The sequence below is a fragment of the Geotrypetes seraphini genome, chromosome 6 (genome assembly GCF_902459505.1).
Source record: "Geotrypetes seraphini chromosome 6, aGeoSer1.1, whole genome shotgun sequence".
Classification (NCBI taxonomy): domain Eukaryota; kingdom Metazoa; phylum Chordata; class Amphibia; order Gymnophiona; family Dermophiidae; genus Geotrypetes; species Geotrypetes seraphini.
In genome coordinates, this window is record NC_047089.1 from 219,640,407 (window position 1) to 219,654,461 (window position 14,055).

A 14,055-nucleotide genomic window follows, 5' to 3' on the forward strand; every position below is an offset into this window, starting at 1 on the left:
AATTATTATTCATTATATCTATTTTATTGAAATTATACACGTGGTTTTATTTTCATTAGTTAAGGAGAGGAGGGGGGGAGTGAAAATGTTTGTTGTTGAAATATTTGTATATTTAAAGTGCTTTTGTTTGATTCGTTTCTGTTTAAATTCACTGTATTGCACTGTTAATAATTGAAAACTAATAAAGATTTACAAAAACAAAAACCTTATCTCTAGTGTGGTGCACAGATTCCCACTGCAATTTAAACCCAGTCAGTTTTTCTTATCCCCGACGGGACCCGTTTTGCCTTGAATGCTGGCTTTTTCAAGGGTCAATATATAGCAAGGGATACTGGATGTAGAAATTCACTCACTAAACTCCAGCATGCAAAGCATTCCACGGAGAGGTTTTTCAGGTCAATGAAAGATATATTGGAACCCTGACTAGTGCAAACTGTTTTATCCTAAAAGGTTCGATTATCACCACAAAACGTCCAAATCTAAGCCAACCCATAGCAAACTTTCAACACGCCCCCATGGAGTTTTGGACTGCACATTCCAAATATCCAGAAGGATGGTTTCGAAAATCGGCACTTGGATGTTCTGGTGATTAGGACAACCAAGTGCCAGTTTATGTCATTTTCAAAAATGAGCCCTATAGTACTTGTTATATAATTTGATGGTATATTTATATGTTTTTGATTTTTATCCAGTACTGAACTTGTTTCTCTTATATATCCAGCTTTGTGATATGTGTTTCTGGTATCACTTCATTTAACTTTTAGCCTGTAAAAGATTTTTATTATCTTTTAATCATTTTTTATTTATATATTTTTTATTATTTTTATTTTTTCACTTTTTTATTATTTGTATGTGTTTAGACTCCTGATGCAGGCCTAGTGGCTGAAACACAAATCATGTTGAGTCTCCCTTTATTCAATAAAGTCATCCAGCGAACGCCGTAGATTGGTTGTTTTTGTTTTTTCTTTCTTCATCTCATCTACTGTTGTGTTGTTTTGCTGCTGGACTTGTAGTGGATTTGTCTTCTGTTATTTGCTTGCAGAGCTATTAGATAACCAGGAACAAAAAAACAACAACCCCGAAAGAGAACTTCCTTTGGCATTTTATTGTGTTTTTAAATATAGGCTCCCATAACCTCCATGGGTTTAGAGTTGTGCTAGAGATATTTACTGGAATTTTGCTGGAGGTGTGATGGTTTTGAAGGACATAACAGATGCATTACATGACAAAGTATTAAATATACACAAGAAAACAGCAGAATGCATACAGATGCTGGTAATGTGGAGAGTATGTATTTCAGATATACAGAGGAGGGCTGGGTCTCAGCAGCAGTAGGTGAGGAGGGAGCAGGAAGGCAATGAATAAGGTCCAAGTTATGCAGTGGTTTTGAGGTTCTATGCACCCCCCAAAATCACATGACTAATTCTAAGAAATGGATGACATTTTAAATTTTCCCTCAAGGTTAAAGTCTAAAAACCAAGGGCAGAAAAAAAAAAATGCTAAGAAGGTGGTGTTCAACCCAGACTTCAGGACACACTAATTTAGTCTCATTTTAAAGATATCCGCAATGAATATGCATCAGCTAGATTTGCATACAACGGTGGCAACATGTGCAAATCTCTCTCGTAAATATTCATTGTGGGCATCTTAAGAACCTCACTGACTGGATGTATTCCAAGGACTGGGTTGAGAATCACCATACTGAAAGGAGATCCAGAGAGAACAAGAAGCTAATGATAATTTCTCAGGAGTCTGCAGCAGGAATTCTCAACCCAATCTTTGGGGGACACCCAACTAGTTAACTTTTTAGGACAGTCACAGTGAATGGGCATGAAAGAGATTTGCATATAATGGGAGATAAGAACATAAGAAATGCCTGCACCGGATCAGACCTGGGGTCCATCCAGTCCGGTGATCCGCACACACGGAGGCTCAGCCAGGTGTACCCTGGTGCATACATTAGTCACTCGTATCCCTCAATGTGTCCTGCAAACCTTTCATTCATATTCATTGTGAAAAACCTGGCCAGCTAGGTGTTTCCCAAGGTGGGGAATAGCCAGACATCCAGTTTTGGGTGGTCCTGAGCCCAAAGTGAGTGAGCACGACAATCCCGCCTAGTATCTCCCCTTCCCCTCTAGATGATTGGTGGGGGGAGTCACAACTCCACTCCCTTGACTCCCCAGTACAGATCCACAATCCTTTATCCGAAATGCTCAGAACCAGAGACATTTTGGACTTTAGAATTTTTTCAGTTTTTGGAATGATGTGTCGCCAGTGGCCGTGGTGATTCATATTCATCAACTGCTTCAGCCCTGCAGGTTTCTCTCTGCCGCCTCCTGCCTTGCTGACATCACTTCCTCATTCCTTCCTGGCTAGATGCGACAGAGAAGCATGTGGGGCTGCAAGTGACAAATATGAATCGCTACAGCCATCGGCAACAGCTCAGAGGTACACCAGTATAAGGTAAGATGAAAAAAACTGAACTACAATCACAAAGTGACTTTGGGTTCAGGTTTCACTTTTGATGCTAAAAGTAAGCTTTATTGTATAAATTAATAATGCAACAATGTTACAAAATATTTTGGCTTTTGGAGTTTTTCAGTTTTTAGAAATTTGGATAAAGGATCGTGCCTGTACTTTTAAATCCTTTAGACTTCACCAGCAGTCAGCAGCAACTTATTCCCCTTGCTCACACTGGTTCCCTCTGACACAACTTCCTGGTCCCGTGAACAGGAAGTTGCATTAGAGAGAAGGTTCAGGCTGTGTTGCTGTTCACTGCCAGCAAAGAACTGAAGGATTTAAAGGTACTGAGGGGGCAGGGAGTCGGGGAAGTAGAGTTAAGTGACCCCTTGATCTCTTGGAGGGGGGAGGGAGAGATGCTGGGAGTCTTTAGCTAGCGGGACTTAGGGCTCCCTACCAGTCATATTACTGCTGTGTGGGTTTGAGTTCAAAGTGGGTGGACCTATGCACCCACCTGTGACCAATCTACTGGTCCCAAGGACTGGATTGAGAACCATTTGTTTGTACTATAATCCCAGCATACAGGGGGGAGGAGATTAGCTGTACTTGTTGGCTTGGAACCGCTGATAATTGTGAGGATTTGAGCTGAATATACAGTATGTGACCTCTACAGTTTCTTTTTTCCATGGTAACCAGATCATGGGTCTTTATAGACCTGAGGCTCAGCCCACAGTAGTAGGCAAGGCAAAATGGTCTGAGAACATAAAGCAATGTTCAGCTGACTTTAGTGATATAGCAGGGGTAGAAAAAAAACCTCATATTCTCTCTCCCATTTTTCTGTTTCCTTCTCCTCTCCTGCTTCCTCTTTACCATTCCCTTCTCTCTTTCATGGTTTGATGATCTGCACAGAGGTTCTTCATATCTGTGCTCTTTCGTGGCCACTATTTCTAACACCCTCACATATGCACCCATGTGAGAGAGAGGGTTCAATCTGAGGACTCTGGCTCTAGAGACAGAGTGCAATGGTAACAGATAATATGATTCTGATTCTATGGATGTATATTGTAGCATATGTAAACAGAGAGAGATTTTTTTATGAGTTTCCAAAACTGAATTTCTCAGCTGCCTCAAGCACCATTGGGTAGAAATCATCACCCTGAATGGTTTATAATTAAGAAATTTCCTTACTGTGAGCACCAGCGTGCTGTCGCGGTACTGACTGGCACCAAGCTTGAGGGCATCACAGTGAGGAGCATTGGGTGTGATGTCACCACTTTAATCGACACCTAGTATGATGTCACCACAGTAACTGGCCTCCAAAATGATGTCACGCCATTAGAACCCAGTGTGATTCACCACCGTGACTGGCCTCCAAATATGATGTCACCAAAGCATCCAGTGTGATATCACCATAGCGCCATTAGCCTCAAAGCATGACATCACCACATTAATCAGCACCAGTGTGATGTCACCACAGTGATCTGCAGCCAGTGTGATGTTGACACAGTATTAGCACCCAAACACAGTGATGCTAGCAGCGAGGCACAGCTGGCCTCTAGTGTTCATCATGACACATTGCAGCACTGGGCGGAGATATTTTTTTCATAAGCCTTTGTTAGAAGATGGCAGACTCCCATATCTGTGGTTAGTGGATCAGTTCAGAGACATATACATATCCCCTCACTGTTGTACAAAGCAATCTACTCACATACCCGGAGCTTATCTCGGGCACGCATTTGTGCTCACACTGTTTCAGCAAGTATCTGCCCAGTGATGCTGGGTAGTAGATATTTAGGAGGGAAACTAAAGAGTCCTTCAGGGGTTGTTTCCTGCTGCTCTCTTCAGCCTCAGAGAAATGCAGCAGCTTGTCGTGGCATCGCTGAAGGGTAATGCACAGACTCTTCAGTGTGCTTCCGTATCCCTTGGCTCCATTTTCAAGAGCATAAGCATAGATGCATCCCTCTCTTCCCCAGTGTTGTTTGAGCTGTTGTCTTCAGATGTATCTCTGCAGTGTTTCTATGGCATCCTTCACAGCACCAAATATAGCACCTTCCATCTGCAAAGAGGAGACAAGATCATAAGCATTTGAGCATATGAATGAACTGCTCTGGGAGAGCTGTGTGGAGGTCTCAGTGATAGAGTATCAGGAGTGCTGCACAATGGAAATGAGAAGCATTGATAGTATGCATGAGGGTTTCGGTACTGGAATAGCAGTGGATGAACTATGTGTAAAGATCTGGGATAGCAGTGAGTACAGGGCAGGGATGAGGTGCATAGGCAGAGCTATATGTGAGGGTCTCCGTACTGGGACAGGAGTGGCTACTGCGGTGGGTGGAAGTGAGGTGTGTATTGGCAGAGCTATTTGCATGGATCTCTGTACTAGAATATCAGCGGATCCTGCAGGTTACAGTTGGCACATCTGGGCGGGGGGGCAGCAGAGAGGGGGTGACTGACCTGAGGATACAGACTCTGGGCGTTAATTGAATTTCTTCCTGTGCGCAACAGGTGAGCGGAGTAGACGGTATTTTCTGGTGAAAGGAAGCCCTGGGTGACACTGATGGTACTGCTGAAGCATTGCACCTATGGAAAAGGAGAATAGAGACGCAGCAGGTTACAGAGATCCCCAGGAAAAGAGACAACAGCAGCAAGAGAAGGAAACAGTTTTAGCTTTTGTTTATAAAATGCACTGGGCGGTTCTCACTCCCATGCCGGAAGTGAAAGATTGACAGCTTCCTAACTGTGGCCAGACAGGACCTTACTCTTGATTACTGTTGTCTCAGCTGTCGGTTTTTAAAGGTCAGCAAACAGATATATTTCAATTACTATCTACAAATCATAACTGTGTCTCAATCCTCTAACCCTGATCAGGAGGAAAAGAGAAAGAATAAATCCTTGCCCAGAAACACCTGGCACTAGCACTTCCTGCTTCACAGAAAACAAAATCTGCCTGATATAAGTGGGTTAGAGGGATGCTGGGATCTGCAGCAGTGGGTGGATTGGGTTAAAGAGACGCCAGGTAAGAGGGGAGCAATAAAGGTGGAGGGGCAGCAGAGGTGGGGTAAGAGAGGTGCTGGATCCATGGGGGAAGCAGAGAAAGAGGGATACCAGACCTGCTAGGGGAGGGGAGAGAGGGGGGAATGATGAATAGAAAGACCAGAAAGAGGGGGGGGCAGAGATGCTGGACCCTGGGGTAAGTGGTAAAAAAAGAGAAAGACTGAACCCTGAGGGAGAGAGTGATGCCACCCTGTGGTGGGGTGATGGGAGAAAGGAAGAGATGCTGGGCTTGGCGTGGGCAATGTGGAAGGAGGGGAAGAAAGAGTGCTGAATATGAGAATACGCTAGGGATAGGGATGCAAGATGGATAGTAGAGAGAGAGAAGAAATTTCAAATCAAGAAGCGACCCTGGAAAGAAAGAACAAAAAAACAGAGTAAAGCAGAAAAGTGAAATAAATGTAGAAACCAGTATTTTTTCCTGAATTTATTAATTGTAATATGTCAGCATTAGGAAATGAGCATCTCTGATACCTTGCATTTCAGTTATATTTCTATCACTATGACATGTTTTCCATATAGTTCAGGAATGTGTTTGATTTGCAAGATTTATCTACTGCAGCTCCACCAACACCCCCTTCCTAGCTCCCACCCCTTTGGGGGGGGGGCATCTTAATTTTTTTCACCTAGGGCACATTCATTCCTTGCTAAGCCATTGATGAACTCTATCTGTAAACTGCGTAACTACACTGATAAACTGATTGGCTGTATAGCAGGCCTCTGTAAATAAATAAATAAACAAATAACATACAGGCATAAATACAATTTAGGACACATTTACTTTCAGTGATGATTGTAGACTAATAACTTGAAGAAGACTGACATTGAAAGGCACTGGGCCAGAACTATGGACCTACAAGCTCAATAAGCCCTCATAACTCTTACTGCAAGTACTTGTTGCAGGTTTCAGGGACTCGCTGCGACTTTGTCAGGCAGCGAGACCCAGAAACCTGCATAAGAACATAAGATTTGCTGCTGCTGGGTCAGACCAGTGGTCCATCGTGCCCAGCAGTCCACTCACGCGGCGGCCCTTAGGTCAAAGACCAGTGCCCTATTTGAGTCTAGCCTTACTTGCGTATGTTCTGTTCCAGTAGGAACTTATCCAACCTTGTCTTGAATCCCTGAAGGGTGCTTTCCCCTATAACAGCCTCCAGGAGAGCGTTTCAGACCTCCACCACTCTCTGGGTGAAGAAGAACTTCCTTACATTTGTACGTAATCTTTTCCCTTCTAACTTTGAGCTGCGGAAACCCTGAAAGAACATCTTACTGCAAGTGAGCTATTTTTATTGAGAGGAAAAGGGTCTCAAAAACCTGCTCAAGACCACAACCGCTCAAAAATGGCTGAGACTTATTGGTCACAGAGCTCAATCACCAACCCTGAAAAACTTCTCATGTATTCCAAAATTCAATCAATACATATGAAGTTAAATCATTATTGAATGCCCAATATCAGCATAATCACAAAAAAAGTGTACACACCAATAGAACTGGGATAGATGATTCTTTATTCACTAAAAAGATCAGACACTGCCAGCGTTTCAGCTCTTGTTAAAGGCAGACTATAAATAATAAACTATAAGCGATTTTTGAACACATGAGAGGTTTTTCATGGTTGGTGATTGAGATTTGTGACCAATAAGTCATAAGAGAATGTTTTTGTTAATGTGTTTTTGTTAATGTGCACGCCTGGTTGTCTGTCTATTTATGCTTATGTATGTTGGTTGTAACCCGCATAGATTTTGGGATATGTGGGACATAAATGTTTAAAATAAAAATAAGTCTCAGACCTATTTGAGCAGGTTTATGAGACTCTGCCTCTCTATAACAATGGATCACTTGCTGTGAGAGGTACGGGGGCTTATTAAGCTTGTAATTTAGAATTAGAGTGTTAAGGCCAGAACTATGGAACACAATCTGCCTGGTATTCAGTGGTATTTAGCCAGCTGGGAACGGCTCCAGCTAACCGCCAATAATCAGCAGGAAATAGATGAATATCCTGCCCACCCAATGTGCGGCAGTGGCCAAAAAAGCAAACAAGATGCTAGGAGTTATTAGAAGAGGGATGGTAAACAAGACTAAGAATGTTATAATGCCTTTGTGTCGCTCCATGGTGCAAACTCACCTTGAGCATTGCATTCAGTCCTTGTCGCCTTATCTCAAAAAAGACATAGCGGAACTCGAAAAGATTCAAAGAAGAGTGACCAAGATGACAAAGGGGATTGAACTCCTCTTGTATGAGGAAAGACTAAAGAGGTTAAGGTTCTTCATTTGGAAAAGAGATGGATGAGGGGAGATTTGATTGAAGCCTACAAAATCCTGTGTGGTATAGAATGGGTACAAGTGCATTGATTTTTTTTTTTTAGTCCATCAAAAATTATAAAGACTAGGGGGACACTCGAAGTTACAGAGATATACTTTTAAATACAATAGGAGGTTGCTGCTATTTGGGCTTTTGTCAGGTACTTGTGACCTGGATTGGCCACCATGAAGATGGGATACTAGGCTAGACGGACTATTGGTCTGACCCAGTAAGGCTATTCTTATGTTCTTATGAACACAGAACAGAAATATTTGTTAAGCAATTCAGTCTTATCTTTATAAGCTTCTACATATTTTTCCTCTTCACCTTTGAGTCTCTCAGTGCCACTTTTGTACTTCTTCTTATCACTAATATATATAAAAAATGTTTTGTCCCCCATTTTACCATGTCAGCTATTTTTTTTACCATTTGCATATTTGCTTTCCTGACTACTTAACCTGCCTCTCTTAACTTTTCCAGATATTTTTGCCTTTCTCTCTCTGCGATCTTTTGTAGTTTATAAAAGCTAAGCTCTTATTCCTTACCTTCTCAGCTACTACTTTTGAGAACCAAAGTGATCTTTTCCCTCTTACTTTTATATACTTTCCTTACAAAATGGTTGTCCTTACAGTATTTCCTTTCAATTTTGTCCACTTCAGTTTTTCCTACTTCTTCCAGATGTTTCTATCCAGACAACAATTCCTTGATGTAATCCCCCATCTGAACAAAGTTGGTTATTTTAATGTCTAGAACCTTCTCTTTTGAATGAACCCTTTCTATACCTGCCTCAATAATAATAATAATTTATTATATACCGCCTAGCCGTAAAAGTTCGAGGCGTGATCACTGGATGCCAGATAATCACCCACTATAACATAAAAAACACTTTCCCTATAGAGAATCCAGGATCTCCCTAATTCTAGGAGACCACCCCCCCCCCCCCCCGAATCAACATTCGGCATGCTAATATCACCTATTAGTAGTATGTCCCCTTTTACAGCTATATTTTGAATGTCTTCTATTAAATCTCTGTCCACTTTATTTTGAGAAGGAGACCTGCATATCACACCAATGTAAATACATTTTCCATCCCCTCTTTCCAGATTGATTCACAGAGCTTCTCCCTTACCCTGTAGATCCTGCAATTGTGTGGCTTTTAATATGATCTTTCACATATAACGCCACTTCCCCTCCTTTTCTTCCTACCCTGCCTTTCCTGAACAGATTATAGTCCAATATAACTATATCCCAGTCATGGTTCACAGTGAACCACGTCTCCGTAATCACCACTAAATCCAACTCAGCCTCTACCATCAAAGCCTCTAGATCCAGAACCTTGTTTTTTATACTTCGAACATTAGTACTGGTATATGCTACTTTCCAGACATTGCCTCTTTTTCCCATTTTCATAAGAACATAAGAATTGCAGCTGCTGGGTCAGACCAGTGGTCCATTGTGCCCAGCAGTCTGCTCACGCGGCAGCCCTTTGGTCAAAGACCAGTGCTCTAAATGAGTCCAGCCTCACTTGTGTACATTCTGGTTTAGCAAGAACCTGTCCAACTTTGTCTTGAATCCCTGGAGGGTGTTTTCCCCTATAACAGACTCCGGAAGAGCGTTCCAGTTTTCCACCACTCTCTGGGTGAAGAAGTACTTCCTTACGTTTGTACGAAATCTATCCCCTTTTAACTTTAGAGAGTGCCCTTTCGTTCTCTCTACCTTGGAGAGGGTAAACAACCTGTCTTTATCTACTAAGTCTATTCCCTTCAGTATTTTGAATGTTTCGATTATGTTCCCTCTCTGTCTTCTCTTTTCAAGGGAGAAGAGGCCCAGTTTCTCTAACCTCTCACTGTATGGCAACTCCTCCAGCCCCTTAACCATTTTGGTCGCGCTTCTCTGGACCCTTTCGAGTAGCACCATGTCCTTCTTCATGTATGGCGACCAGTGCTGGACGCAGTACTCCAGGTGAGGGCGCACCATGGCCCGGTACAGCGGCATGATAACCTTCTCCAATCTGTTCGTGATCCCCTTCTTGTCCCCCATTTTCATAAAGGTATTGAGTGATTCACTTACCTAAAGGCTTATACTTATCTGGGGTTTTGACCATCCTGCCCCCCAACAATTCTAGTTTAAAGCCCTCTTCATCATATCCAGTGATCAGCATTGAATTTCCGGTTTAATTTTTGGCTGCTAGAACTTAACCAGATATTCACTGCTAACTGGTTAAGTTCTAGTGGTTAGAGATAGGCCTTTTATCCATGAGGCCTATTTTAACAGCTAAACCAAATGCTGAATATCGGCACTAACCGGCTTTATCGTGCAGTATAGCTAGCTAGCTGCGCTAACCATGAATATTCAGCAAAGATGACTGGCTATGTGCAGTCAGCAGCCATTGCTGACTGGTTAGATAGTGCTGAATATCGGTATGGGGAGGGGTTGTAGTTTGCTATTATGTGTCTGCATGTGATAGTTTTTTAAGATGCTTTGATTTGATTGATAGTTGTCCTTGAGCTACTACACTAGTTTAGCAGAATATAAATGTATACTTAAATTATCTATAAAACTGGTTATAAAGAATCATACATGCTAATAGAGTTGAATAGCTGTAGTCAACACAGATAGAAATTCTCAATCCTTTAGAGAAGTATCAGTAAAATGGGTTTAGCTCTCATGACACTGGTAGGCTCTAATGCAAGCAATGGGGTTGGAGCTTAGTTTGGCACCTGGTATGGACATCCAGCAGGTATTAGAACAGCATCCCCAAGGAACTGGAGGAGGGCCCGGCTCTTCACCCCAAAATCCTCACGCAGCTGGTTCCGTAAGTTCGAGTCTAAGTAGTGTGAGGCAGGCCCAGAGGGGTCAGTCGGAGGTCCAGTTTGCTGGCTTTGGTTTGCATTCAGCTGCTGGGAGAAGGGGGCACAAATTAATCCTCTTACCGGGACATTCGTACCAAAATTAAATGCATGTGTCAGAGCCCAGTACAGTTTCAGCCAGGCTGCAGGTCCTGTTCGGGAATGAGTGGACTGTACATTGCTGAGTCAGCACATGAAGGCTAGACTGTGCTGGCTCCACACATACAGGGCTATAGCCCTCCTTCCTGGCAATACTGCTCCCTTCTGGCTGTGCTAAGCTTCATACACAAAGCCAGGAGACCTCTCACCTTTTGCAAAAATGACTGGATGCACTCAGAGTCTTCTGCCTGAAAGATATGCCATAATGCTCCCGGTTTGCTTTTTGAGTCCCAGAGGCGCTCCTTTAGAGCACCGTCCATTCCATCAGCTTCCACTCTCTGTAGAATCGCTGTAGAATCAGGTAGACAATGTTACATTGTGGTTCAGTCACTCAATGCAGCCCCTAGACATTGTCTCTCAGCAGTGTCTCCTCTAAGCTTTGCCAAAGTCTGCTACCTGTGTTCAGACTCTGGGGTGTGCTGCAGCCCTCCCAGAGTTTAACCTCACTGGTCCAACAAATCCCATGAGAGTTTCACAGAATCCATATGGCCTATGCATTTAAATTGCAAGAGGACTGCAGCACACCCTGCAGATGAATCACAGTCAGAGGACTTGTGCACAGCTTGCACTTAGAAGGAACACTTAACCTATCATTCTTCCTTTCCCCACAAGGGAACATAGAGAACCTGATGTCAAATAAATGCCATATGGCCCAACAGGTTATAGGGGAAAATCTTAGACGTAAATATTCAAAGATTTGGACCTTACTGAAGATTGTGCTAGACACAGAAAAAGCATATAAAATAAGATTCGTATTTGGGTGGTCACAAAGAGAAAACGGATTCATACCTGGATAGACACCAGGCAGTAGATCTTCCAGTACTAAAAAATTCAGTCAGAAGCAAAGAAAATTTGGTAGAGAAACCAGAGTTGCATGCATACCTGTAACTGGGGTTCTCTGTAGACAGCAGGAGAATACAGGCACAATTGATGGTGAACTCTCTGCTTGATCTATATGCTGGTGCTGTCTTAGTAAATTTATTGACTTACTGGGCACATGTTGGAGTTTCTGCCCGAGTAGGATCCAGCTAAAAAGCTTAGTCTTTGTCACCTTCATGGTCTCAGGATATCTGGTTTGGCTCAGAATAGAAAGACTTAGGTTGGTGGTCAGGGGAGGAGAAGCTTGAGGGACAGAACTCCCAGCGAGTTAGAGGCTCTTGGTCCAAATATGAGGGAAGGGGGCATGCAGTGTTCCAATCCTGATTAGGCTGGAAGAAAGCCAGTGATTGGATACAGACTGGGGATTAGGCCCAGGGGTCTAGGTGTGAGGAGCTGGTGGGATGGCTGCTGCAGTGGTCTGTAGCCATATTGAGGGCCACTGTGTATGTAAGCCTATATTTGGGGAGGGGTCTTGAGATAGTAGAAAGTGCAAAGGTGCTTGCAAATGCCTCACCAATTTGCTTCATTTCATGCCTTTGAAGGTGTGAATAAATGTGGATAAATAGGCGAGCCGGTTAATGTAGTGTATCTAGATTAAACATAGAAATATAGAAGATGACGGCAGATAAGGGCCATAGCTCATCAGGTCTGCCCACTCTACTGACCCACCCCCAAGTCTACTATCCTAGGGATCTCACTCCTGGTGACAGGTTCCCTTGGCTTAACCCTCTAAGGGATCCCACATGGGCATCCCATTTGCTCTTAAATTCTTGCACGCTGTTTGCCTCAATCACCTGCACTGGGAGCTCGTTCCAAGGATCAACCACTCTCTCGGTGAAGAAATATTTCCTGGTGTCGCCATGAAATTTCCCGCCCCCGAGTTTGAGCGGATGCCCTCTTGTGGCTGAGGGTCCTTTGAGAAAGAGAATCTCTTCTTCCATCTCGATACGGCCGGTAATATACTTAAACGTCTCGATCATGTCTCCTCTCTCCCTACGTTCCTCAAGTGAGTACAGCCGCAAATTTTTCAGCCTTTCCTCGTACGATAGATCCTTGAGCCCCGAGACCATCCTGGTGGCCATCCGTTGCACCGACTCTACTCTCAGCACATCTTTTCGGTAGTGTGGCCTCCAGAATTGCACACAGTATTCCAAATGAGGCCTCACCATGGTTCTGTATAATGGCATTATGACTTCAGGCTTCCGGCTGACGAAACTCCTGCGGATGCAACCTAACAACTGTCTTGCCTTAGATGAAGCCTTCTCCACATGATCAGCAGTTTTCATGTTTGCGCTGATGATCACTCCCAAGTCTCGTTCTGTTGAAGTTCTAGCTAAGGTCTCACCATTCAAGGTGTAAGTTCTGCACGGATTTCTGCTGCTGAGGTGAGAGACTCCTGAGAAAATTAAAGTGTCAAGGGATTGGAGTCAATGTTCTGTTGTGGATTAGAAATTGGTTATTGGCCAGAAAACAGAGGGTAGGGTTAAATGGTCATTTTTCTCAATGGAGGAGGATAAACAGTGGGGTGCCCCAGGGATCTATACTGGGACCACTGCTATTTAACATATTTTTAAATGATCTGGAAGTTATAATGACAAGTGAGGTGATTAAATTTGCAGATGACACTAAACTTTTCAAAGTTGTCAAAGCATATGAGGACTGAAAAATTGCCAGGTGACGACCTTAGGAAACCGGAAGACTGGGTATCCAAATGGCATTTGAAATTTGATGTGGACAAATGCAAAAGTGATGCACATCAGGAAGAAAAATCCAAATCATAGTTACCTTAGGAGTCAGCACCAAAGAATAAAAAATCTGAGTGTCATTGGAGATACTATGCTGAAGTCTGCCCAGTGTGTGGCTGCAGCAGAAAAAGCAAACGGGATGCTAGGAATTACTAGGAAATCTAATCTAATCTTCCATTTGTGAGTCGCAACATACCTATACAGGCTCAAGGCGACAGATCAAAGAGGAAGGGGAAAGAAGGAGAGAAAGAGAACGTGGAGAGATAAGAGGAGGTACTTAGTCGTAGGGGATGCTATACAGATGGATAGTAAATACGTCTGGTAGTACTCTAATTAATAGTAGTAGAATATTATGTCTCCGTTTCACTCCACGGTGTGTTCTCATCTTAAGTATTGTGCCTAGCTCTGATTGCTGTATCTCAAAAAAGATATAGTAGAATTAGAAAAGCTTCAAAGAAGAGCAACCAAAATGATAAAGGGAAAGGAACTCCTCTCATATGAGGAAAGATTAAAGCGGTTAGGGCTCTTCAACTTGGAAAAGATATGGATGAGGAGAGATATGATTGAAGTCTACAAAATCCTGAGTGGAGTAGAACGGGTACAAGTGGATCGA

At 43.0% G+C, this 14,055-nt stretch overlaps 1 protein-coding gene across 3 annotated transcripts in view; it reads right to left on the bottom strand.

Annotated features, from left to right (window-relative positions):
* Nucleotides 1-1,086: 1,086 nt before the first annotated feature.
* The window catches only part of HR (HR lysine demethylase and nuclear receptor corepressor), a 129,524-nt gene continuing 116,555 nt past the window's right edge, over nucleotides 1,087-14,055 (bottom strand). For all 3 annotated transcript variants that reach the window (XM_033949604.1, XM_033949603.1, XM_033949602.1), the window contains exons 16-19: nucleotides 10,968-11,107; nucleotides 10,531-10,710; nucleotides 4,915-5,040; nucleotides 1,087-4,516 (exon numbers count right to left, since the gene is read on the bottom strand). In XM_033949604.1, the coding sequence (XP_033805495.1) occupies nucleotides 4,454-4,516; nucleotides 4,915-5,040; nucleotides 10,531-10,710; nucleotides 10,968-11,107 (509 nt within the window). In that variant the 3' untranslated portion in view covers nucleotides 1,087-4,453. The remainder of the gene's footprint in view (nucleotides 4,517-4,914; nucleotides 5,041-10,530; nucleotides 10,711-10,967; nucleotides 11,108-14,055) is intronic.